The sequence below is a fragment of the Citrus sinensis genome, chromosome 9, assembly GCF_022201045.2.
Source record: "Citrus sinensis cultivar Valencia sweet orange chromosome 9, DVS_A1.0, whole genome shotgun sequence".
NCBI classification, from domain to species: domain Eukaryota; kingdom Viridiplantae; phylum Streptophyta; class Magnoliopsida; order Sapindales; family Rutaceae; genus Citrus; species Citrus sinensis.
This window is the reverse complement of record NC_068564.1, coordinates 4,861,953-4,889,505: the sequence shown is the minus strand read 5'-3', so window position 1 is coordinate 4,889,505 and position 27,553 is coordinate 4,861,953. Positions and strand designations below refer to the sequence as shown.

The following is a 27,553-nucleotide window of genomic DNA, read 5'->3' as shown; positions in this document are numbered from 1 at the left end:
TAAATATAAAACTGACAAGAGTGTTGGAGTGCCTTCTTAAGTACACACTTAAGATACATTTGTGGAGAAGATGTTGAAGACGAGAAGGAATTTTATACAATCTAAAAAATCAGGTATAATTTAAATCATTATTTCATTTATATTTGGATCATTGAAGGATTTATGGATACTTCAATGCTGAATAATGACATTTAACCTTAAGAGCAACCAGTGACATGAGAATGATATAAAATGGATTAATTAAAATGAATTAATTAAAATGAATTTTAATGTGTTGTATTGAAATGTACTAAATTTAACACAGGATGCGAATGGTACTATTTTACTCTTATTATTTTATATTTTACGAGAATATAAATTAAGAAAAACACATATAGAAGAAAATGAAACACGTTTTATACTTACATTTTCCACTTTTGTTTTTGCTAATGGCCAGTAGAATTGTAACTTCGGCATTTTGTTTGTGCGAGAATGAATAAATGATTTGAAATTGATAAGTTTTTTAGGTGAGTTTGGTACTCTTTTTTACCTATATTTTTTTTTTCATTTTACAAGAAAATAAAATAAGAAAAAGGCAGTCGGTTGGGTCGAATCAAGCATTAATATATATTTTAGAATGAAGCACATTTTAATTTTTGCTGGGGCCCAGTATGGTAGAACTGCAACTTTGACATTTTCTTAAGCATAATCGAATGGCTCCCGTTTCCATAGCACTTTATTGATACTACATTCTCTAACTTTTCTGATATACTTTTTCGTTTTAAAAATAAGCTTTTAAATGATATAAAATATAAATTTGTATTTATGATAATATATTATACTATTTTATTAGTGTTCTAGGTCATGGTTGGTATTGAGGTGTTGTAATTTTTAAATTATAACTATTGTAGAAAAAACGTTGTAATAATGAATTAAAAGTACGTAGTAAATATAATTTCAAAAAAATAATAAATATATAATAGATTTTTCATCATATAAATGTAAAATCAAATCAACTTACCTTCCAAGTTATAACAATTAAAGTTACCAAACAATTTGATGCTATAACGTTTAAGTTACAGCTATCCAATTTTAATCCCAAACGAAGCTTTAATAGTTTAACTCTTTGTTTTGGTTAAAAATAACATGTACAAAAATATTGGACATCAAATTAAAAACTTATATTAATTTATTTTTGGGTATAAATCCAATAGTATCCAAGCAATATGCTTTCTAAGCTTCAAAAAGTTAGCATGTTGTCACGGGATGAGTATATTGCATAGTAACTAGGGATGGTAATGGACACCGTCCGCAGCGGGTTTGCCATTACCAAACCCAAACCCGCACAAAATTTAAATTACCAAACTCACCCGCAACCCGCAGCGGGTTTTAACAATTACCAAACCCGCAATGGTATCTAGCGAATTTTTTGGGGGTTTCCGTATTTAAAATTACAAATTTTTAATATATGAATTTATAATAATAACCTCAAATTCCATATAACATATTCAATTTTATATTTAAACAATGTAAATGAAAAATTAAAATTTCCACATCAATTCAACACAAATTCTCAAATTTAAGTATAAATTACACAAATCTATTTAAAAAACACAAACTAATATCTAAAAATAATAATTACATTTCATATTATCATTTAAAACAAGATCCAAGAGAAGATATTCATTTTATTCACCATCATATGCACCCATCCAACACAATGACTATAATAATAATTAAGATTAATATTTTCAAATACTAATTCGAAGGTAAATGTTTTAGTTTTCTTTAGGTTATGACTTTAGAATATGAGATGAGGCATATACACACATACACAACTTTGAGCCCTTGGTTATTTGGTAATTTGATTAATTACATTATTTTCTTTATATATTTTTACATTTAAATTAAATTAAAAATATTTGAAAAAAATTATTGTGGGTTTGGTGGATATCCATGCGGGTATCCACTGGGTATAAGGTTAATATCAAACCCACCCGCATCCATGTGCGGGTTTTAATTTATAATACTAAACCTGCCTGTAACGGATAAAATTACCTGCAATGGGCGGGTTTTGGCGGGTGGATTTGGACGGATTTACGGGTACAATTGCCATCCCTATTAGTAACCTATGCGATATTTAGATAACTTCTAACACAAAAGTTGTTAAGTGAGTTGATTGACATTAAAAAATGTATATTTAATAATGATAAAATTAATAATTTTTCACTTACAATATTGATTAATGCGCTAATTATTTTTTAATTATCTTCACACTCCCCAAATATATTTTTATGTTAAATTAATTTATAGGGTCCTCTTATGTTGCAACAGTTGCAATGTGCAACACTTTTTGTCCTCATTCAATGTAACCGTTAGATTTAAAGCCAACCGATCGAATGCTTCAGGGATGGCCACGTTTGTATTAAAGAATACCGGAGAAGCCAGTTAAGAAAAGGTAAGTTATATCTGAAAACGCACGTTGACTGTTCTGTAAAAAGAAGCCAAGGTGATAAGCGAAAGAAGCCCCTGGCAAAGGCCAAATAGGAGGCGATTCCTTCATCAGAGGAAGAAAAAAAATGGGCGAATTGAAGCCTCAGACGTATTGTGAAGAGGGCAAATGCCCTAATTTGGGGGAGTAAAGGTCTGCCGGCGAGACGACCACCTTTTACAGACACAATTTTGATCTTGGGCGATACCTATACTTGCGGTTGTAGGTAATTATTCGGATTTATCAAATGGCACATATGTTAATACGAATTTGGAATGTGCGTTAATTAGGTTGGATTGATTGCAAATGATAGGATTTACAATGTGAAGAAGTCGTTTGCACACCCACCCCCTGACCTTTTGGGAGCCCACAAATGCTGCTGCGGCAATTGTGTGGTGGGTCTTGGATTATTTGATGATTACTAGTGTTGATTGAGATGATTTAGCTGATCAATAAAGTGGTCAGTGTTCATGAAGATGAATCTGTTCTTATGCTGATCTAATCACCCGAGACAGTAGGTAATTCTTTATTAAACTCTGTAATTGTTTTTTTGAAATGATTTAAACTCGTAATTAGCTTGCGTTTACTACAGAATATATAAATTACCACCGGCACAATAAAGAAAAAATGGGGTATTTAGCTTGGCAACTCTCGTCTCTCTTTATTCTCACCAACAAGAAGTGAGATTTTTAGAATTTTTGGTCTGCTTCTGCAAAATGGTATCCTGTTCTCTCTTTATGCTTTTTATTTTATTTATTCTCTTCATATGAATTCATGTTGTTGGTTGGTGAAAATCAAAGTCGAGTACAATTGATCTAATTATTGTTACTGGATTTGCAATGTAGTTGAACTTGAAAATAAGAAAATAGTAAGATTTTGAACCCAAAGTTGGAGCTTTTAGAATTTAGATATGTTTAGTTAATACTTATCTCATATTCTCCAGCTGCAATGCTTCTTTCTTTGATGTAACACCTCCTAGTTTGTTATGTTTCTTTGTCAAAGGATTTAGATTCTTCCAATTTCTTTTTTTCTTTTAATCACTGTTTTTCTCTTTCCAATACTGATGATTTTGGTTTTGCTCTTGTTTTTTTGTTTTAAAACTTTTCCAACTCATGTATTTGATCATGGTTTCATACTATCGGGTTTTGCAGACGAAAAGGACCTAGAAGACAGGAATTGTAAGTATGATATATATTGAGGCTAGTTTTATTCATTTTTTTGGTTTGTTTAGTGTCCTCAAGTATAGATGTTATGGTAACGTAGACTTAGATTTTCATTTCTTTCCCTTGGGATATCTTTATATTAATAGTAGGTACAAATATTATGTCTCATTAAGCTTTGAGCATGAATTGTGGGTTATTGACATGTTTATTGACATGTTTCTCTCTAGCCTGTTGTTAGCCTTACTTTCATGTTTTAGTTTGTTTTTGCATGTGTGGCTTTGTGATCTTGGAATTATAAGTATTATTCTTTTCCAGGCACCTGTTATGGTGCCAATCTTAAGAAGATGGAGGTCAGTCAACACAGCTAGTACTTCTGTGAATTTTGTGGGAAAGTAATACATTCCCGTCTTTGCTGTTCAATGACTGTTCGCTTTTGCTTGTGGATGTATTAAATATTTACATATTCCTTACTGTTGGCAGTATGCTGTGAGGAAGGCTGTGGGAATCTGGGGTTGCAAAGACTCTAGCAAGGTGAAAGCTGGAGGCGCTTACACTTTGAAGTAAGATTCTCATTAGCTGTTATATTTACTTTGATTGTTTAATTTAAATGATTCTAAATTCTGTCCTATGTTCCTTTCCAGTATTGGTAGTGCTGTGACCGCAAGAGTTACCATTAGGAGGTTGAGGGAGCAGACTGAGAGTTAATTTTGTTACCAAACTATCTTTTTTTTTTTTTTTTCAATTTATTTGAGATGGGATTAATTCCTGGGACAGGATTGTCTAAATGCATTTCTATTCTTGGATTTTTTTTTAATCTACTAAAAAATTTTATTACAAAGCAACCAGTGGTGGACACAATTTTCATATATCAATCATCAGAATTCAGACAGGCTAAAAGATATCCAATTGAAGCCTATTTTACTTGACTCATTTTGCTCCCATAACCTCTCTAGCTTCTCCAAAAAATTTGTAGTTACTCCAAGTCTGAAAACACCATTGTCGGTACAAACCATTGTCAGGTTACATAATTTTAACCTGTAACTTAAAGCCACTTTATAGATACAGCATTGGCTATTAGCGTAGTGCAGCAACCTCTCTCACATTCGAATTCTAGAAATGAGATTGGTGATTTAGGCCATTTCCTTCCCTAATCTGCTAACTTCCCAATATTTTCACCATTGCTGTCACCAGAGATCAGAAACTTTAAACATGCCCAGTCTCTACAAAGTTAAATGAAGATTAGCATTAGGTCACTACTCAGCTTCGTCAACATCCACAGGGACAACTTCTTTGCTATCAATCTCTGATATGTATTCTTTCATTTTTTCGCTAACTGGTCTATCCAGAGCTCGCTCAGCAAGCACATAAAACAAAGTATTGCCTTTAGGGCCATTAACCTTGTCTTTCTGCAAATATCTTTGCTAGTGTCTCCAACACCTACTTGGCATTTCCAAACAGCGGATGGCTTACATTAGTTTCACACAATCCCATACGTTTCAAAGTGATGCCAAAGGATATCTTCTGGGGTTTTACCTCGAGCAAGATGCACAATGCTAATTACAACAAATGTAAAACTAGATAAACGTGCTGAATTTTCATCTTCTACATATTTTTTGTACACCTCAGCTGGTAGCTGACTTATGAGAACATAGGACTTTGCCTTGGCAACATCAGTTTGTTGAGTAGAGTGCCGTTGAGTAGCGGATGAAGGGCGGTATCTCAGAAGCTCTCTCAATTCATAGCCAAAAGCATTAGAGAGCTTCTCTTTAGCCGCATTGATCACATGAGCAGGAATAGCACACTGGCTATAGTTTTGGTAACCAATTGAACAAGGTCTTCTCTCTTGATCGGACACCCCGAGTTCTAGTGAGTTTTAAAACGGACATATTATACAACTTTTGCAACAAGCTTATCTATTTCCTCTTTCGATATATCAAATTGAGAGAAATCTTGGGTAGCGTCGGCCATCCTTGTCGTGAATTGGTTATGCTTGGATATTTGGTTTAGAAAGTTTTGAATTTGAATCTCTTTATGAAATAGATTTTGATGGACTTTTAGTTTTGTGGTGTTAACTGCATGGTCTGTTGCTTCAAAATGTTGATATTAAACATCATGGCTATAATTATTTAAATAGGCCACAATGAAAATTGATTTCCACAATTAGTAATTATTCATAAGAAACTAGCTCCAATTGAAATTGAATATTTTGTTATTGTATTTTAGCAAAAATAAATCAATTCGTTCAAAGGCATAGGTTGATTATCCTTTTGGATTAAATCCATAAACGCCCCAAGATACAGGCAAGCATTGATTGTATTTCATTGTTAAAACCAGTGAGCTCACATACAACAAAGGCTAGGCCGAAGGTCTCTTACCAGCACTCTTAACTCTTACAATTACATCCAACTTCACAAAACTCTAAACAAAAAGGAAAAAGGCAAATATTATCTAAACACACAAGTTATTGTCGTTGCCTCTGTTCTCTCCCTCCATTCCCCATTAGTTTGGGAATGCATCTAACAGATGATTTTAGAGGAACAAACCTAATATAGTGCTCTTCCACCATCTTACTCTGAGAAGCAAATATCATTAATGCAGGGACTTCAAAATTTTGAAGCCCCTTCGATAAAGAAAAATGATGAAGAAAGGATGATGATTAATGACTCATTAGTCATCATTGTCTTAAAGCCATCTAGACAATTGTATTACTATATGAGACGTGCATGGGTATATATCATACAAAGAGGGACGCTATCTTTGTTGTTGTTATGATGCATTGACAGCCTTAAATGTAGCAACTCTATCTACATTTGCTACCCTGTTAACTGCTGCTACAGCCCTGTTAACTCTCTCATCTACCTTAGCCACATCATAAGCTTTTCAGTTGCTCATCGTGCTTCCTGATTACAAGACAACGACAATAAGAAAAAAAATCCCCACTTGAACAACAATTAACTTGACGAAAGTTATTATGACATTAACAAGTTTTGTGTAGCTTAGTGAGGTTTTCTCACAGACAACCAAAATTTAAAAATAACTTCTGATTGTTATCTTAAATTTCATTCATCTTACTCACATCAGTAAAATGCTGAAAGTGAAGACGTGCATTAATCATATTACAAAAGGAACATTGAAACATCTGCAATGAAACAATAAATCTGTAATAAATTTTAGGCATCAGCAGCTGCTGAGTGTTAAAATGAATAAAAGTTTGGTTAAAAAGGTTCAAATACCTGCACCACATTGAGTACTTTGTAGTGGTAAATTGCAATAGATGATATAAGATGAGTTGTATTTTGTGCGCTTGGAATGTCGAGAAGTCCATTTTGCCTGTGACCAGATTGGGTTTCCCCATTTCTGAATGTGTACATTCCAAGCCCTTGTCTTATACCCTCACGCCAGGCCCCTTCATACCAATGCCTATTGGCAAAACGACAGACACCAAATCCATGCATCTTGTATTCTTCAGCACATGTGTCCCCATCTTTAAGTAAGAAACGATGTCAATATGGGAAGAAAAAGATTCATATGCCTATGCATTAAAAAAAAAAAAACAGAACAAACAATTAATACAATCTACTATTAAACTCACTATCTAATAAAATTCAGCAAGGTATCTGGACCAACAAAATGAACACAAATTATCCTTATGAATGACATTTTCAAGATCACTTTAATCTTTGTCTACCGATTAATAAAATTACGATCAAACTTAAGCTCACAGTTTGTTTAAATGTAAATGCAAGATTGTTCTGCATTTCCTTCTCCAAGAAATTAATTGCCTTTTCCTCCTTCATTCCACTGCTGCTTGCAATAAAATTAAACATTGAGAATTTCTTACCTATATCACCTCATTGCATTCTTATAAATAAACATAACCGGCTCTCCCAATCGAATTATGAATAGTAACTCTTTCAAACAAAATTAACCATTATTTTTTCACGAATTGCCTTCTTCATCCGCTTCGAACTGCACACCAGTAAATCAAACAGATGAGATATTCCCTCTACTTTCAGATATGGGTAATTCCTATACTTTCAGCACCGGAAAATATAGGTTGCAATTTGCTACTACGTTTACAGAAGCACCATCTGATTTGTTCCCACAACAGCCCATATTCATAAACAAAACATCCGAATCTTTTTCCCCACAAAATTGCGATCGTCTTCTCTTGTATTTGGTGTATCTTGATTATTTGTCAAATTAAATCACATATACCCGCTGGTTTCTTTGCCTCTTGCCATCGAAATTGCTCTGTTGACAACCCAGGTTCCAACTTAGGTGAATCCTCCAAATATTTTCCCCCCAATAAAATGCGATCGTCTTCTTTTCATATTCGTGTCCCCGGATTATTTCTGAACGGCCATCTTCTCAACCCTTTGTTTCTCTTTTCTCGTGAGTAAATCATTCATGTTCTTCCTAATCAACTGTTTCAAACTGACGCCCCCTCAATAGCCATTACTTAAGTAGATAACTGGCTTCAACGGTTGCTAGTACATACTTTGTTTTTCCACTCAATAATCTTAACCGTTAGATGGAGTCCCTTCAGATCCTACGACAGTTGTGAATGAGGACAAAAAGTGTTGTAAGTTGTAACTGTTGCAACATAGAAGGACCCTAATTTGTAACATGTTAATTTTAACTTGCAGATAAATTTTAAGAATAAGAAGGAATCAGAATTGAAAGTAGGAAACAAAAAGTTTGATTGTATTCATATATAAAAGCCAAAAAAATTAATAATAAAAACTAATAAAATAATAATTAAAAAGTGTGTGTGAGCCACTTATCAAGATGAGCAGGTGGCTACCACCATCCACTTGCTCACCCCTTTAATTATTAAAATAATAATATAATAATAAATTAAATAAAAATAAAAGGAATGAAGGTGGAGGCATTTGTTGCCTATAAGAGTCGAAGAAAGGGCGCTAAGCGACAAAAAATGCCGGGAGAGAACAAAGTGAAGCTGAAAAATTCTTTCTTTTTTTCTTTCTTTTCTTATTTTTGGTGTAATCAATTTTCTTATAATATATTTTGAAAATTTTGTCAAATAAAAAGAGTGTTTTATTTTCTTTCAATATAAATGATTAATTTTACTAAGTTGAGGTGAATGGTGAAGCTTAAGATTTTAAACTATTAAATTAATTACTTTTTCAAGTAAGTTTTAAGTTTATTTTATTATTTTTTGGTTATTTTTATGTCATGTTAATTTATAGATTTCTTTAGATCTGTATAGTATTTTGACATAATACCGCCACATTAATGCAGTTGTGGCATATTTAGTACTTGATTCCATATTTATCCACACATATAATTAGTTAAGAATTAAATAATATAATAATTAACTGATAAAAGTGAGAAAAAATATAAAAATGAGAGAGTATTAAAATTATAGTTTGAATACTATGAGTGGATAGACTTTTACTAAGTACACCCTGCTGCTATATCTCACCTTTGGATAGACTTTTACTAAGCAAACCTATGCACACCAATTCAGCCTCCGTTTGCGGGAAGTTTAAGCCGCCCATGATAGTGTGGTGCACAAACAAAATAACAAAGTAACAACGCGGTTGCTTCCATTTTTCTTATTCTTTTTTTTTTCCTTTTTTTTTTCTATTTATTGATATAAGTCCGCAATATTTCCTTCGCGACTCCCATGTAATTATATAGAGTAATATGCAACTAAAATAATACATGTGGCATTTCTTTTCGATTTGATCAGTTTGACCAGGTTGAGATTTGTCAAACCATTTTCAGCCCAAAATTCAAGCGGCTTGTTACAAACTGGCCCAAATTGGGCCAATGGTTAGGTTGGCTCGGTTTGACTAGTTTTAGTTTGAAAATGCTCACCCCTATGCAAAACCTCTAACAAATAAAGGAAAAAGACCTAAAATTTGGGAAAATAACCATAAAAACTCTCAAATTTTAAAAAGGATACCAAAATCCCTTTTTCCTCATAATACCATTTGATTATAGTAATTAAAAAAAATTAACTTTAAATGTTTTTAATTAACACAAATTTAATATAAATAATATAATCTATCTAATAGACTAATAATATTAAATTATTTTTGACATTTAAAATGATATTAAAATTTTAAATTATTATATTTATTCTAATAATATATTTGTAATATTATAATGATTTAAAATAAATCTTTGTGTTAAATAGATTTTACAATTGATTTTACAATTAAAATATCTCCCTATTAATAATATAAAAATTAACTTTTACATAATATTTAAAATAATTATAACTTTATTTTATTTATTTTAATATTATGTTTCTATCTATTATTCAAAATTACTTTAATATAATAAAATAGGTCTAATAGATTGAAAAATATAAAAATATTTTTAAATATTAAAATTATTTTGAAATGTATATATTATTACATTTATTTTAATGCCATATATCCATTTATTAGAAAATTTTGGGGTATTTATTTGTGGATTTATAGAGTCAAAAGATATTATAGTTAAAAAGGGGTCTTGATGTCCCTTATTGAAATTTGGGGGACTTTGTGACCAATTCCCTAAACCTTGAGTGTAGGTGTTATTTTCCCAACAAATAAAATCTCACGTGCCTAAAACAAAAACCCAGTTAACGAAGGATACACAAAAATTTTTTTTGTTAATTAATTATTTTTCATATGCAAGCTATTTGTAAATTTTTCTTTTATTGAAAAAAAAAAGCTGAGTGCAGTGGAAAAAAGAAATATATGCTGAATAATGATATTTAGCCTCAAGAGAAGCCAGCGACACAACACAAAATGGATTAAAACGTATTTTAATGTGTTGTATTGAGATGTAAAAAATTTGACACAGGGTGCAAATGGTACTGTTTTGCACCTATTATTTTATATTTTGCAAGAACACAAATTAATAAAAACACGTTTAGTTGGGCTGAATTACGGTTCAATTTATATTTTTCAAGAAAATGAAACACGTTTTATGCTTACGTTTTCCAATTTTGTTTTTGCTAAGGGCCAGTATAATTGTAACCTGGATTTTTTTTCTGTGCGAAAATGAATAAATGATTTGAATTTTTTTTGGTGCATACTGTACCATTTTTCACCTATCATTTTTTTTTTCATTTTGCAAGAACAAAAAAAAAAAAAAAAAGAAGAGAAAAAGGCATTTGGTAGGGTCCAATCAAGCATTAGTTTAGAAAATGAAACACATTTGATACCGAGTCTTTTTCGTTAATGTTCTCGGCAGGGCCCAGTGCACTAGAACTGTAACTGTGACATTTTTTCAAGCATAATTGAATGGCTCCCACATCCATAGCACTTTATTGATATTATATTATCTTACTTTTCTGAATATTATATATATATATATATTTTACTAATGTGTTAATATTTTACTAATACAATGGTTCTTTAAAAACATAAAATTACTATATTTATATACCTTTATAATAATTAAATAAGTTTTTAAATGATGTAAAATCTAAATTTGTATTTGAGAGAACATATTATGCTATATTATTAGTGCTTTAATAGCTTAATTGTTTGTTTTTGTTAAAAATAACAATTACGATGACAAAACTTTAAACAAAAACATTGGACATCAAAATAAAAACTCATATTAACTCTTTTTTTGGGCATAAATCCAACATTACTAACCAGGCAAGCAATATGCTTTCCAAGCTGCAAAATGCCAGCGGCGTCCTGCACAAATAAAATAACAAAGTAAACAACGCGGTTGCTTCCATTTTTCTTGTCCTATTTTTTCGGGGTGACTCCGCAATCTTTCTTTCGCGATTCCTACGTAATTTGATTTCCACTGAAGCTATTTAAACTTTTCAATATGCTTATTCGTAGTCAGGGATAGTTTTCATTTGATCGTCACCTTTTATATCCCTGTGTTCGTTTTACTAACTAATCTAGCTAAATCTCTTTTGCCACCAACAGTTTTTTTTTCTTTTTTTAATTTTTAGTTTGTTGTAATTTCATGTTTGAATTCTGCAGCTATTGAATTATTTTCCAGGCTCAAACTCCATCTCCAAGATTAAAACTATGGGCACTAGTGATTTTACCGCTTTAGACATCTCACCTTGGAAGACAGCTAGCTCATCAGCTGCTTCAAATTTGCGGCATAACTGGCCCATGAAAACAGGAAAGAAGCACTCTAAAGGCATTAATGTATATCATCTATTATTACTCATCTCAGCACTGTTATCAACCACAACCTTCCACATACAATTGAACATCCTGGGATGCAGAGCTGAACAGGCCTACGAATGCAATTCTAGCCGCCTAAGTCCCTTCTGCCAGATTGCGAATCAACATCCTTATTTTATCCTATCAGCCATTGTCTTCAATTCCTTAGCCTTTTTCATATCCGTAGCATTGATGATGATTCTTTTCAGCGCGCTTCCGCTCTGGCCACTGTCCCTAGTTTCTGCATTCTCAATGGCCGCCGCTTACATTTGCGCAATGTCGGACACTTTGAAGCCTCTCTTGTCAAGCTCATCCCTTGTCAATCCTCTCAGATAATACATTGTATGTCTTTGGTGTTTGACGTTTTAGTATTTGTAGCAGATATATATATTTCCATTTAATTATGTTATGTTATCTTTATCTTTAACCTCATATTGTTGAGTGTGATTTAAAAATCTCACGATGTTCAATCATTTGAATTGAAACGATATCTAATCTATCATGAAATGAGATTTGTTTGACATAGTGATTCACAACTACCATATCAAACTTAGACCCATGTATTCCCGCCTTTATGTCGAGTAAGTTGGATTTTATCTTACAATATTTCTGTTTACACTACCTAACTATGTCAATTATCATATTAACATTTACAGAAGCGAATGTTCGCATGTTCTAAAAAGCGAATTCGGTACAATATTATAAGAAAAAATTTATTATGTTGTAAACTAATGAATCATTTCACAACATTATAAAAATCTTTTACAGCATTGTAAAATCTTAAATCTATATTTTAAAAAATGTGAACATCTTCACGAAAGAACGACTCTCTTATCATATATCAATAAAAGTTCATCCACAACTATTTTGAAAAAGTGAATAAAGATTGATGAAGCCTGAGAAATTATTTTGTAACAGTCCCAATTTTATAATGAAAATTCTCCTTTTTAGCCTAGAGAAGAATTATGGCGAACATGACTCTACTTGTATTTTGTTTGGACTGATAACTAACACATGAATAATATAGCTGGGTTTATTCACGCTGCAATTTGGTTTGTTTCTGCATAATCAAATAAATCAACATAGCTTTCCCAAATTTGACAATGCCACCGTCCAATCAGAAAGCATGGCGTTTTTTAGTTTGATTTTTAAAGAAACAAATGTTGTCTCTACTTTTTTTGTTCGTTTTTGCATCGCGTGGTTTGAGGAATGGCTATTTGTTGCGTAGCCAAGAAGATGAGAAGTGAGTTTAGTGCTATAGAAAAACTATAAAAGACGGATTTGCTGAGGATCCGAGAGAGACGTCTGAACCTCACAACCTTGATACATGCAGTCGTGGACTGGGAAAGATATCATAAGTCATAACTTGTGTAACTTTCTTTGAAGCTTCGCAAATAACTTTTTTTCGCCAGGTTACTTGCGCATTTCCTTCTGCATTGCCGCGTCTTCACCTCACTTACGAAGGCCTTTGGAAATTACACGGTAAGTGTGAGAATTTTGATACATTCTTGCGTGTGGGCCCTTCAATATAATTTCCAAGATGCTTCCAAAATTCAATGGGATGTTTATGCAATAACTTGATAATTTCCTCCTGCATTCCTGCTTTTCGCCTTAACGTGGGTCTTGGAATTTTGGATTGGAATTTGGAAATTACACGTACACACGGTCACGGTGTTGACCTACATCCATCAAGAATCCCTCGTTACTCAAGTCATTGAGGGTAGTGTTGTTGGTCAACTCGAGAGTTCATGTGTTTATTTTAAGTCATTTTTATGTTTTTACTCAGTTGTTGTGAATATAATTTGTGCTCACAATTACCTAAGATAAAGTAAGAGTAGTGAATAAGATTTCTCATCTCCAACCAAAACCTATTATTGACCCCCCAAAAAAAAAAAAGGCTAGTAACACAACAAGGTTGGAGAACGAAAACTCTTTACTGATGTTGACCCGTTATCAGTCAGTTACGCTAATGTAGGGCTGGGCATTCAATTCGGCCAATAAAAACCGAATGGTTAAAAAAATATGAACCAATCAGTTTTTGATTTTTCAATCGAACTAAGCCGAAAACCGATTGATTCAGTGTTAAAATAAAATAAAAATAAAAATAAAAATGGATGTGTTATTGACGCAGTAGGTTATTAGAATATTTTATGATATTATGATATTTTTATTTTAATTAGCATCTTATTAGCTAGGTGTTTATATATATATATATTATTTCTAGTTTAATTGTGATTCAGTTTTCTTATTTGAGTTATATAGGGAAGTAGATTTTTACTTATTATAAATAAAGAGGTCTTGTCATTATTAATATAATTCAGTTATTCAATAAATTCTCTACATTTTGTTCCCTTGATGGGTTCATTATCCTTATCCTTAACCTCACATTGTTGAGTGTTATTTAAAAATCTCATGATGTTGAGTCATTTGGAGTAGAACGATATCTACTCTATCACGATGTCGAGTCATTTGGATTAGAACGATATTTTATCCATCATGAAGTCGGATTCATTTGACAGAGTGATTCACAAACACCACATCAAACTTAGACCTATGCATTCACATCTTTGTGCTGAGTGAGTGGGGTTTATCTTAAAGTATTTCTGCTTATACTATCCCACTTGTTAGTTATCATATAATTTTTTTCAAATGCAAATGTTTGAATTTTTAAAAGTGCGAATTTGAGGTTTTACAACATTGTAAACTACTCAATTATTTTACAATGTTGTAAAATCATGAATCAGCATTTTAAAAAATACAGACATCCTCACTAGAGATGGACTCAATTATCATAGATCAATAAAAGTTCATCTACAGTTATTTTTAAAAAAGCAAATAAAGATTGATGAAGCCAGAGAAATTATCAAGCTTTGAGATTTTGTAACCGTCCCAATTTTATAATGAAAGTTCCCCTTTTTAGCCAGAGACATACAGAATCTGCTTGTATTTTGTTTGGACTGATAGCTAACACATGAATTATTGATGCTGCAGTGTGGTTTGTTTCTACACTATCAAATGAATCATACGTTGCTTTGCCATATTTGACAATGCTACAGTCCCGAATGTAATCAGAAAGTACGGTATTTTTCACGTTTGATTTCTAAAGAAACAAATTTTCACTCTAGTTTTTTGGTCCATTTTTGGATTATATAGTATGAGAAATGGCTATTTGTTGCGGAGCAACATATCGATCAGGAAGAATCATGAGAAGTGAGTTTAGTGCTAAACAAAAAATATAAAAGATGGGCCTTGTGGAGGATCTGAGAGAGAGACATCTCTGGGCCCCCACAACATAGATCGATTTAAGATCTTGACACGCGTGCAGTCGTAACACTAGCCATCTGGTCGTTACTCTACAAAAAATACCATAACTTTTGTAACTTTCTCTAAAGTTTCCCAAATAACTTTGGTTCTCCGGGTTACCAGCGCATTTCCTTCTGCATTGCCGCGTCTTCACCTTACTTACGCCGACTTTTGGAAATTTTGATTGGAAATTACATGATAAGTGTAAGGATATAATTGTTTCTTTGTCTGAAATCTTAATTTGACTTAATTTAAGATGTTTTGATATTATAATTTTTTTTTTGTTTTTATAACTGAAGTCTTATTGTAAGATATTTTTATCTGAATAGAAAAAATAAATTTTTTCTAATTTTTACTCAAATGATAAAATATCTGAATAAAAAATTATTTTTTTCTCACAAATACACTCATTAAATGTATTTATTGCCTACCTAACTATTAGATATCATATTAGAATTTTCCTTGTTCTCAAATCTTACTTGGTATTAAATACTTAACATAAATTCAATTTGAATTTTAAACAAATTTTTATTATTATTAGATAACAATTTTTTATGTATAATATTATGTTAAATTGCAAAAAATGATGTTATCAAAATTATTTTTCATAAATTATATATCAAATTCTTATGTTATAAATATTCATAACATATAAAAATTATTGTACTGTAAACATACACATATTTAAACTTCATGCATATATAATACTTTCAAAGTCATAAGTGAAAAAAACAACTTAGATTTAAGATATTTTGAGTTTATAAAAACAAACAACTTATAACTTACGTTCGGACATTAAGAAATGAAAAACAAACATTTTATTCTGACATGTGCATTTAGACTCATTTAGATTTAAGTAACATAAAGACCAATTCATAAACGAGATGTATGCTATAACTTGAGAGTTTCCTCCTGCATTCCCGCTTTTTGCCTTAACGTGGGTCTTGGAATTTTGGATTGGAATTTGGAAATTACACGTACACGGTTACGGTGTGTCGAAGAAAAATGACAAACCTATAAAGGCATTTTTGTTAGACAGCTTGGCCAAGAGTGCACTAAACAAAATTGTGCTAGGATAAATTAGAAATGTTCAATAAAATTATATTTGATGTTGTCTTATTAAACAATGAAAAAAAAATTAGTAAACAAATTAGATTAGCCACCACAGACAATTATAGGTGTCCATTTAAAGCAAATTTAGTAATATTAGAAACTTAGAACCTTTATCATTTAAAGCAAATTTAGTATTGTTAGAATTTTTATGGGTGATTGATCAACGCAATTATATAAATATAATCATTATATGACCTATCATAAAATTCTATAGAATGAATATTTGTTTACTTCATATATTTTTGTAAAACATTGATGCGTTGGCCTGTATCGCCATAAAAAATTGCTCGTTACTGAAGTTATTAGGGGTAGAGTTGTTAGTCGACTCGAGAGTTCGTATGTTTATTTTAAGTTATTTTTATGTTTTTACTTAGTTGTTGTGAATATAAGTTGTGCTCACAATTATCTAAAATAACGAAAGAATAGTGAATAAGATTACTCATTTCCATCCAAAATCTATTATTAAAAAAAAAGGCTAGAGAGCAACAAGGTTGGATAAGTAGAACAAACGATGCGAATATTCTTTATTGAATGTTGAAACGTTATCAATAAGTAACCCTAAAGCATAGATAGTGCTATGAATTAAGTTTAAACTCTCTCCAAATTAAGAGATTTGCTGATGTCACTAGCTATCTCTTCCAAACTTTACCTCAAACCCAAGATTATGCCGGCAGGTGCCTTCTTAAAGAGTCAAAGTCATCTCTTCTTTTATCATCAGTAAGTTTTATTTCGAATGTATGTTTGAATCCTTGTAGAGAGCTTCTGTTGGTTATTTTTTACTTATTTGCTATTGATGCCAATGTGCAAGTGTAATAACAAGTAATAAAGTGATGAATATTCGAGATCGTCTCTACATGAATTGATGTTACTAGAAAGACTATAACAATCACGATAATGCAAACTTCCTTTGTCCCAAAAAGATTCTAATTAAAAGTGAATTACTACTAAAATAGACAATAAAAGAAAAATAAAACAAATCAATGCAGTAATAAAACAAATTAAATGAATTGTGTAAGAAGATTTCAATGGGAATAAAGTAGCTAAGTGATCAAACTCTCTTCATGGATTGACTGTTTTGTCTAAATTAATACCAGTTGCTACAGCAATTCCTATAGCACTGGACATAATTATTTTGCATCCTCAGCTGTCGCTTATCAGATTTCTCATACCCTTAAGCACCTTAACAATGACCAGTTGTTAACCCACCTATGGTATGACATTATGAGCATACACTCTTTCTACCTTACAAGATGAATTCCTATGTATAATTTTTTACAAATCTTAACTCAAATGTAACCCTTTTTGGACTTAAGTAATCTTAGTCCAGGAAACTTAAATTAAGATCACTCTAATAATTTCCACTAAGACATACCCTTTTGTGGCTCTATCTTAACTTGAACCATTAAATGGGTGATCAACCGAAATAATGATTTTAATAATAACTATTAGAGTAAAATGCTATAGCAATCTTGCAGGAACTTATAAGAACAATCAAAAACCCATTTAGATTGTTTGTCACTTAGCTACAATCAAATTTAGTTCATACTTTGAAAAAGAAAAACAAACAGAAAAATATTGATCATGAAATATATCAGTTCAATCAAAGAGTAAGGAAGGGAACAAGTAAAGAATGATGACAAATTGAATCCAAGTAATTCTACTGAATTCTTCATTGGTGCAGACTTATTTTCCTTGAATTTTGATTCTCCCCTCCTTTTCCTCTCGATTTCTTTGATGTTAATTCTCCGCCACCTTTTCATGTGATGCACGCTCTTTTTATAATTGAAAACTAGGGTAAACAGAAGCCTAAGGCACGCATGAGTCGAATTAGGAAACTGCAAATCGCAATTCTGCAGATGTCTCGCGCTAAGTTTTCTCTATAGTTGTTCTAGGATTGCTACAGCAATGGTTGCTCTAGCAACGGCTATAGCACTGCACTGCTCTGAATTTTGTTTCAATTCTTTTGTGGCCATATTCTTCCTCCTTTTTGCCAGCCTATTGCATCGACATTCCTTCCATGAATTATAAGCTTCTGGAAACCTACAATTATGCACACAATTTGAGTACAAATTACTTTAAATTAAGCAAAACTTATTAAGACTAAACTAAAATGAATTATTATGCAAAATATAACAAAAATGTAATGAAAACACCTTATTTACTCTCTAAGTGATCTTGATTTAAGTGTAGAATTGCCATAATAACTCTCATTTCATAGAGTTATCAACTTCCAAACCCTTGAGGAAGCAATAAAATCATCATATCTTTACTCTCCAATCATTAAAATCATTTTCCCTATTCAATGAACTTAGTTGCTGCCATTACTTGGATAAATCAAAGAGAGAACATTGCGCACTTTCATACCAGCCACTTCCAGCGATTAAGTCGGTAATCAGATCCTATGTAATTACTCCGGAGATCAGTTTGATTAATGAAAAGGAAAAAGGAAGAAAGAAATCAAGAAATCTAATAAATCGAGTAACAATTTGAGATAAAAACAAGTGACACAAAGATTTATGTTGTTATGCCAATATAGGCCTAATGCATAGAAGAAACCCACTCAATAAATTTGTATATTTTCCAGGAAAAAATTAGGAAAACGAGAAGAATAAAGCTATTTTCACTTAGTGAATCCACTAAGCAACGTTTGTAACTTATTTTTACAAAAAGGAAAAGAATCAAATTGAACTCTATCCTCAAATTGAACTAGCCTCTAAATCTTCAACAGTATTGTTGCTCCACCAATTTGCTTTTTTCATGGACAGCCAGACAATGAATCGCCAAAGGGATGAAGTGTATTTCCCCCGCATACTCAGTATAGAGATTCCTGAGAGACAAAGGGCTGCGACTAGTGACCACATCAAAGCAATGCTTGAAACGCTGAATTTCCCAACACTTACACTGAACTCAGGCGTGACCTCATCCACAAACATAACATAAACAACACATGTGCAGATCACAAGAAAGAGGAGGATTGTTCTAAGTTGTAGCGGCCATACAAGTATGGTAATTGCAGCCATAGTAGTAATAAACACAGCCGAATTGAAAACCATCAGGTAGACAACCGCTGGTAACTTACCGGATATAACATCCTTAGCATCAAATTTTTCACCTGCAAAATATATACATATAATCTTCCATGAGAAAGGAAGCAGGCAAACTGCAAGATTCTGTTAAAAAGAAGTTGCCCTTATGTAGATATAATAATTTTACAATAAAGAAATGTCATATCTTAATAAAATAAGGACAAGTAAAAGACCCCAAAAAAAAGAAGAAGTATAGACTTTAGTGTAATGTATTTTGTCATAAGCATTCCTTTAAGATAAAATTTTTCTCCATAAATAAGTTTAATTTAGCTTGAGGATGATTTCCTTTAACAAAGCCATTTGGCAAATCATAGGCTGCGGTGAAAAAAGCTGTAGCAATCATTCCTAGGACCATCAATATTACGTTTCTTGTCTCTATCGGAAACAGTGTGAAATTCCAGGAGCCACTAGTGGTATTGGTGGGTAGTTCTGAAAAATGAGTACTTTGTTGCTGAGCAGCAGCCCTTTCAAGGATCGAGCCAATTTCTTTGGAAACACTATCTTGAGAATTGGCATTGCATATATCCAAGGCTGTCTGTCCTTGATTGTTCTTGGAATTGATTTGAATTTTGTGACTGTAGGAACTCTCAAGAAGTAGATTCACAATCTGCAATTATTAAACATCATAAAGAGGCAGAAGCCTGAACAGAGTGGGGAAGTAGGATTTTAGTTGAGGGAGTCGTCACAAAAATACCCAAGACTTAATTTGAATAGAATATAAATATTATTTTGTTATTTAAGTTATGGCTCTCGATGAATAGTGCACCTACCCACACAAAATTTCCCAATGATTGCGACAACCTTACTTTAATAAAATGAGGATGCCACTCTTAAACGAAAAAATAAAGATATCAATGCACTAAAAGATAATAAAACTTGATTTTAACGTATTAATTTTGTTTTTTTATATTTTAGTGACATTCTCACTTTAACAAAGTAAGGATATTCATTTTTTTCTTTTGACCTTGGCAATTGAGGCAGCTATCAATTTAAGCCCCTAAATTGTTGAATAATTGAAGTTTATTTTTAAAAATTTATTAATTAATATTAAGTAAATTTTATTAGATATTTGCATACTTTCTAGTTCCTAATATAAAGTCCTCTAAATTAATCTTTCCTAAAGAAATCTTTTTATTTTTTATTTTTCAAATGAAATCTTATAAACAACTTTCCCTCATTTAAACTAATTCTTTTTTTCCCTTACCTTTCTATTTTTTTTTTAATAAAGAGGCTTTGAAACAAAATTTTCGCCTCAAATTCTCTAGAGTTGACACTAGCTAGCTACTGGCCTCCTCAATCTTATAGATATTATGTTTATCATGATCTACCTAAGACTATGGTTAATTTCTCCATGTACAAATTAATTGGTAATCAAAAGTCTTGTGTGTCTTTGCGACAGTGTGAGAGACATCAGGGAGAGCTTACCACGATTAATTTGTTCAGCGCAGCAAGATGCAGAATACTGTTGCCCTCCTTATCTGTCGCATTGAAGAGATGCTCCAGGTTATGTCTCTTTGTCTCCTTCATCAAGATTTTAAAAGCATCGATTTGAGAATTCTTCACTGCAAGGATAAGAGCTGTCTCGTCATTGGAAGTCAGCTTTGCAAGGGATTCCGAGCTTGCTATTTCCGTAATCACGCCAGCATCACCATTGACAGCTGCTCTGTGTAGCGGCGTCATCAACCCGTTGTCTTCTACAACAGGACGAGATTCGGGATCAAGCTTTCCGAGAAAATGAACCACCTCACCATCCCCTTCCACGGGGCCTCTGTGCATTTCTGTGCAACCATCATTTTCCTGAATATTGTCCTTTTTTGCTAACTCTATCAATTCATTAGACATGATTGACACTGAATCTGCGTAATTCTTCTCTCTGGCGTCCTCTTTAACAGTGGGACAGAGTGGGACAGCGCAGGAAGGAAGTTTCCCTTTTCTTCGCTTTTTTTCCCCCCTTTTTTATAGAAAATTTCCATGAAGTTTAACATGGTGATATTTCTCTAAGCACACGTACGAGAAAGATCGGAATTCGGAAACGTAGCGCTGCATCACATGAATATTATACGTACCCCTGCATCCCATCAATATCATAGAAAGATCGGAAGAAAGCTTCCTTTCAGTAATTTTGATGGGATGCAGGGGTCAGCATATGGGAATGCTCCTACATTGCACAAAGACGTCCTGTAAGTCATCATAAATTCATATTTTTGCCTACGAATTTTATGCCCTATTTGGAATCGAGGTCAAAAGGTTATAAGCGGTTTATCGCATAAATTTTAATAAAAAAGGGTACTTGGAAAATTTTTTAAAAGCTATATATTTGACAATTTTTTCCACTTTGATTCCAGTTTTTAAAAGTAAGGGATTATTTTTTATTAGTAGTTTATTAAATAAGTCATCATATATACTTTTAAAGTTCTTATTACAAACTTAATATTTTAACAAAAAAATAATTTATCTTATTTTTTCATAAACCCTAATATACAAATAAATTTTTTTTTGAACTTATGGCTATTTTGAGCATCATATAAAACACTAAACTATTTTCTAAATCAGTAGTTTGTTTCTTCTATACAACAAAAGTAACTTATTTTATTAGCTTAAACTGGCCGTTAATCAATAAGTTTACAGTACAACATACACAATTGAGTGATGAAGATGAGGGGTCCACCTATTTCTAAATTAAAAAAAATGTTTTTTTAATTTCAACTTTCGAGCTTGCGGACAATAGGGGAAATTTATCATGTTGTAATTTTGAACAATGATTTAAGAAAAAATTGAAAATTAATCAAAAATTTTGTTCTTTTGTAAATTTTGTGATTTTGTTTTTTAAAGTAAAATAATTAAAAATTCATAAAATCAAAGATAAACAAAGGGTTGGAGACTTGGAGAGACAAGTACTAGGTGAGGATTCTGTTGATGCGAGATTCTGGTTCTCCTCTGCCTACGACCAGGATCTCTGCTCGATCAACTTCACCACGACCAGGAGGTCTCCGCGTAAGGCTTCTTCCCCGGAGGTTCCTGCGCACACAGACAAGTCAGAGTACGCCGGTTGTTTTCCCGGCGCAAACCCTCCGACGCTCAAGTCAGATATGAAGGTTCGGGGAACGCTTGCCACAAATCTTATGGCTCTTAGATTGTTTTCTCTCTTTTAGAATCAAAATTGCTAACCCTTTTACCTTCGTTGGCTACCTTTTTATAGGCTTCCTCTGAATCCCAGTTTTCCGCTCTTTTCGAGACGGTCTGGGGCTCTGACTGCTGCGTTATGGGCAAACGGGGGATCTTGCGTGTTACGCCATGGTTCAGGGGAAAGCGTGGCTGTCGTGGTTCTGCGAGATCTTGCGTGTTACGTCACGGTTCAGGGGAAAGCGTGTCTGTCGTGGTTCTGTGGGATCTTGCGTGTTACGCCATGGTTCAGGGGAAAGCGTGGCTGTCGTGGTTCTGCGAGATCTTGCGTGTTACGTCACGGTTCAGGGGAAAGCGTGGCTGTCGTGGTTCTGTGGGATCTTGCGTGTTACGCCACGGTTCAGGGGAAAGCGTGGCTGTCGTGCCTAGATTCTCGGGCTGGAGAGCATGTCTTGCCAACTGCCGTCGACCGGGTCTCCTCGCCTATCGACCTCTAGCCGGAATGGCCGTATACCTCTTATAGGGAATTGGCCTCGCGGATGACAACATCGTGGACGAGCAGGATATTTCTGCTCCTGTTCCTCCGCGCACCAGGCTTTTACGGAACACACCGGTTCGCAGGACTCTGCCATCAGATATCTGCTCGTCATATCTGCTCGTCATTCCTGGTCTCGTCGATGTATTTCTCCCAAACAGTATCTCTCCCAAACACCGGTCCCCCAGTTTCTGGTGTTGGGTAATGTAGTGGACCAGCAGTGGAAACTCGACGGTTTTTGCTCGCGTGGGACTGGAAAAGGCTGCCAAGAGTCGTGTCGCATTTAATTGCGGATGCGGTGATGTGGCGGAAATCTACCCCTCCATTTGAATTTCAAACCTACGGTTGCGAGATTCTCGGAATATTCGTCATTGAATGCTGGCAGCCCAAGAGTTTGCTTCTCAGTAAGAAAACCCAAAATCTTCAAACACGAACTCGTCATTTTCTCCATTCTTGTCTCTCCGGGGAATGAACCTCGGCACCAAAGCTGTCATCCCTGTCTCTCTCTGACCGAGTCCCTGCTTTAGGTATTTCTTCTATTTTCTCGGTATTGGTTAGTTGTAGGTAATTTCCTTTCTCTCTGCTTTGCTTGAGGTTGTAGTTGGCGGTGGTGTTTTGGTTAGAACTTAGGATATGTCGAAGGGTAAGGAGAAAGTCGTTGAGGTTGGTGACGACGAACTAGGTTTTTTGCCTAGTCTGCCCGCTGATTCTGCTTTTGACCCCGGGGCCCCCTTAGAACCCACTAGGTCTAGTGTCGGGACTAACGCTAGGAGGATGTCCCCCCAAACGACCTCCACGAGCGGAAGTAGTGGTGAAGAGGGATCTTCTGGCTCCGGAGGCACCTTGAGTGAGAAGGGGGAAGGTGATTCTGGTGAGGTGTCTCCATCTGGAACATCACGACCAGAAGAACAGGGTACAGTAGGAGGTAGAGCCTTGTCGCGTGATTATGCCATTGATTACATGTCGTGTACGACCACGTTTGACGAGCTCAATGACCTCCGACTTAGGTATAGTATTCCTGGTGAGATACCTCTTAAGATCCCAGGAAAGAAGGATACACCTAGCCGGCCTCCTAGGGGATACGTTACCCTGTATCTGGAGAGCTTTAAGTATGGGCTGAGGTGTCCCTTGCAGCCTTACTTTGCCCGGATACTTAACGGCCTAAATCTGGCTTCTGGTCAGCTGAACCCCAACGGGTGGAGAGTGCTCTCTGGTCTGTTCATATTGTGGGACAGATGTTGCCAAAGCGAGCCCACGGTTGATGAGGTGAAGCACCTGTACCAGCTGAAGAGCAGCCCTAAAGATGCCGGCTGGTACTACTTCCAATCTGGTACCAAGAGCAGGAAACCCATAACTGATCTTCCAACTGGTGGTGGTGGGACTTGGAAGAGGAAATTCTTTTTTGCTGGGGGTCCCTGGGGTCAAGTTGCACAAATAGACGGGAAGGATTGTCGCGTCCCACCCCGTTTCACGGTCCCAGGTTGCCTGCTCGCTTTAGATGTCTTGTATCCATAATTGTTCTTGCTGTATTGGTTTGTCTCTAACCAAGTGTCTGTTTGTGCTGTAGTTTCCTGGGGTGTTCACTTCCCGCTCCGACCTGGTCAGCTTAAACGGGTCGAGGCTGTACTGGCCAATTCCTGCTCGAGCCGAGAACTGCTATCTACATACAACTTCCTCGAATCTCGGTTGATACTTCCTGGCCATAAGATGGAGGACGCAGTGATTGGAGCTCTGACCAGGAAACGCTCTCGGCCTCCAACAACCGATAGGGACCAGGACAAAGATGCTCCCGCTGCGAAGCGAAAGAACATCGTGCAGCAGGTTCCTCCCTTGCAGGCTCTCCCTCCTGCCTCTGCTAAAGTCGGGGAATCCAGTGGAGCAGCCACTGATCCTGCTTCCTCTTCTCCACCTGTTGTGCCTCGGTCTCGCTTACCCGACAGCCGACCAGAACACTTGGTTCCCTATCTCAATGAGTTGTCTAAACTCATGAGCAAGAAGGACCTGGAGGGCTTTGACGGTTGTACCCTGGGCGAGCTGGTGGGAGCCATGCAGTATAGCGCTTTCCATCTCAGCTGCATGGCCACCTACTATCAGGCCAAGGTAGGCCGTTACGACAGGAAGATGAAGGAGGACATTCAATCGGCGACGACCAGAGCTGACGTTGCCGAGAAAAAAGCGGGGGAGCTAAACGTTGAGAACCTCAAGCTGATAGAGCAAGAGTCTCTTGCTTAAGCAAAAGCCATTACCCTCGAGGAGGAGCTGACCAAGGTTAAGGAGGATCTCCAAGGGCAGAGGGCTATGTATGAGGCTCAGCTCGAATCTCTCCGCGATTCCCACCGAGCTCATGTAGAGAACTTGGAGAGGGAGGCCGACAACCAGTACGACCAGGGACTTCGGCATTCCTATCGTTGTATCATGGCCGTCCTCGGAAAGCAACACCCTGATCTGAAGATGGATGACCTTGCAGCTGGTGTTGCTCAACATATGGACGAAGAGGCGGCCAAGGAAGATGCCGAAGGGGTAGAGCCGATCGTGATTGAGGAGGGAGACTCTCCTCCTCGTGCAGTCCCTGCTGATGTTGGGGAGGCGAGCGCCCCTCTGGATGCAACTGGTGATACTCCTCCTGCACCTGAGGAGGTCCAGCCAACCGACGCTGCTGGGCTTACTGATCCACGACCTTCCTGATATGTTTCTTGTATTGTAATGAACAATGTTTGTGAAGATATCTGCTTTGTTAATTATTAACAAATTAATAGAAATGTTTTTGATTACTCTCTTGTGTGGTAATTACGAGAGCCTGCTCGTCTTCGTCTGGTCGAGCTGGCTATGGCTTGGTATATGATTTCGCCACCTGCCTTAGAAAATTTTCCGATGTTCGGGATTCTGCTCACCTTTACGCGGTCGAGCAGATCCCGCCATGCTTGGCTTCTGTCTCGCCATAAGACAGGCTTTGAGACTCGGTGAGCCTTTGCGTGCCTTGGGTTTTTCGAGGATTGGGATTCTGCTGCCTTCTCGTGGCCGAGCAGATCCTGGCACACTTGGCTTCTGTCTCGCCATAAGACAGGCTTTGAGACTTGGTGAGCCTTTGCGTGCCTTGGATTTTTCGAGGATTGGGATTCTGCTGCCTTCTCGTGGCCGAGCAGATCCTGGCACGCTTGGCTTCTGTCTCGCCATAAGACAGGCTTTGAGACTTGGTGAGCCTTTGCGTGCCTTGGATTTTTCGAGGATTGGGATTCTGCTGCCTTCTCGTGGCCGAGCAGATCCTGGCACGCTTGGCTTCTGTCTTGCCATAAGACAGGCTTTGAGACTTGGTGAGCCTTTGCGTGCTTTGGATTTTTCGAGGATTGGGATTCTGCTGCCTTCTCGTGGCCGAGCAGATCCTGGCACGCTTGGCTTCTGTCTCGCCATAAGACAGGCTTTGAGACTTGGTGAGCCTTTGCGTGCCTTGGATTTTTCGAGGATTGGGATTCTGCTGCCTTCTCGTGGCCGAGCAGATCCTGGCACGCTTGGCTTCTGTCTCGCCATAAGACAGGCTTTGAGACTTGGTGAGCCTTTGCGTGCCTTGGGTTTTTCGAGGATTGGGATTCTGCTGCCTTCTCGTGGCCGAGCAGATCCTGGCACGCTTGGCTTCTGTCTCGCCATAAGACAGGCTTTGAGACTTGGTGAGCCTTTGCGTGCCTTGGGTTTTTCGAGGATTGGGATTCTGCTGCCTTCTCGTGGCCGAGCAGATCCTGGCACGCTTGGCTTCTGTCTCGCCATAAGACAGGCTTTGAGACTTGGTGAGCCTTTGCGTGCCTTGGGTTTTTCGAGGATTGGGATTCTGCTGCCTTCTCGTGGCCGAGCAGATCCTGGCACGCTTGGCTTCTGTCTCGCCATAAGACAGGCTTTGAGACTTGGTGATCATGTCATCCACGTACACCTCCATGGTTCTCCCAATCAACGGCTTAAAGACTTTGTTCACCAGCCTTTGATAGGTGGCCCCAGCATTTTTGAGACCGAATGGCATTACCCTGTAACAGAACAAACCTTGGTTAGTGATGAAAGCCGTGCTCTCCTCATCCTGCTCGTGCATGGGGATCTGGTTGTATCCCGAGAACGCGTCCATGAAGCTAAGCAGACCGTGCCCAGCCGTTGAGTCTACTAACTGATCGATCTTGGGCAAAGGGAAGCTGTCTTTCGGGCACGCCTTATTGAGGTCTGTGAAATCCACACACATCCTCCACTTGCTGTTTGCCTTCTTTACCAACACTACATTCGATATCCACTCAGGGTAACTGACTTCCCGAATGAACCCTGCTCCCAGGAGCTTCTCCACCTCGCCATTTATAGCCTCATACCTCTCCTGGTTGAAGCACCTCCTCTTCTGCCTTACTGCCCGAGCACCTTTCTTTATTGTCAACTTATGACATGCTACCTCAGGGTCAATCCCTGGCATGTCTTCATGTGTCCAAGCAAACACGTCAGCATGAGCCTGTAAGCATTTCACCAACTCCTGCTTTCGCTCTCCCTTAAGTCTCGACCCGATTCTGATCGTCTTTCCCGGGTTCTCTGGCCCCAGGCTTACGGTTTCCAGATCCTCTACAGGCTCTTGTCTG

General features: G+C 36.0%; 2 protein-coding genes and 2 pseudogenes across 3 annotated transcripts; 2 read left to right on the top strand and 2 right to left on the bottom strand.

The window, feature by feature from the left end:
• Positions 1-2,042: 2,042 nt before the first annotated feature.
• On the top strand, positions 2,043-4,441 carry LOC102626147 (60S ribosomal protein L37a-like; annotated as a pseudogene).
• Positions 4,357-5,737, bottom strand: LOC112499584 (uncharacterized; annotated as a pseudogene).
• Positions 5,738-18,707: 12,970 nt separating this feature from the next.
• LOC102625309 (ankyrin repeat-containing protein BDA1-like) lies at positions 18,708-21,475 on the bottom strand. Of its 2 annotated transcripts, none has more exons than XM_052434243.1 (2): positions 20,726-21,475; positions 18,708-19,326 (listed from the first exon to the last, which is right to left on the bottom strand). In XM_052434243.1, exons 1-2 carry the CDS (start codon positions 21,140-21,142, stop codon positions 19,267-19,269), a joined length of 477 nt encoding a protein of 158 aa, XP_052290203.1. In that variant the 5' UTR covers positions 21,143-21,475; the 3' UTR covers positions 18,708-19,266. The 2 variants fall into 2 exon arrangements, with proteins under 2 accessions (XP_052290203.1, XP_052290202.1); XM_052434242.1 differs by lacking the exon at positions 18,708-19,326 and adding an exon at positions 19,375-19,907 and having other exon boundaries at positions 20,726-21,474.
• A 2,116-nt stretch (positions 21,476-23,591) lies between these two features.
• On the top strand, positions 23,592-25,190 carry LOC127899728 (uncharacterized). The gene is made up of 2 exons (XM_052433461.1): positions 23,592-24,171; positions 24,526-25,190. Exons 1-2 carry the CDS (start codon positions 23,592-23,594, stop codon positions 25,188-25,190), a joined length of 1,245 nt encoding a protein of 414 aa, XP_052289421.1.
• Positions 25,191-27,553: the final 2,363 nt, after the last annotated feature.

Excerpts from the sequence above, each read along its gene's own strand:
- LOC127899728 (XM_052433461.1), top strand. The coding sequence starts at position 23,592 with ATGTCGAAGGGTAAGGAGAAAGTCGTTGAGGTTGGTGACGACGAACTA. Across the intron at positions 24,172-24,525 it reads CGGGTGGAGAGTGCTCTCTG|TTTCCTGGGGTGTTCACTTC; the intron begins GTCTGTTCATAT and ends TTTGTGCTGTAG.
- LOC102625309 (XM_052434242.1), bottom strand. The coding sequence starts at position 21,142 with ATGTCTAATGAATTGATAGAGTTAGCAAAAAAGGACAATATTCAGGAA. Across the intron at positions 19,908-20,725 it reads CGCTGAACAAATTAATCGTG|ATTGTGAATCTACTTCTTGA; the intron begins GTAAGCTCTCCC and ends TAATAATTGCAG.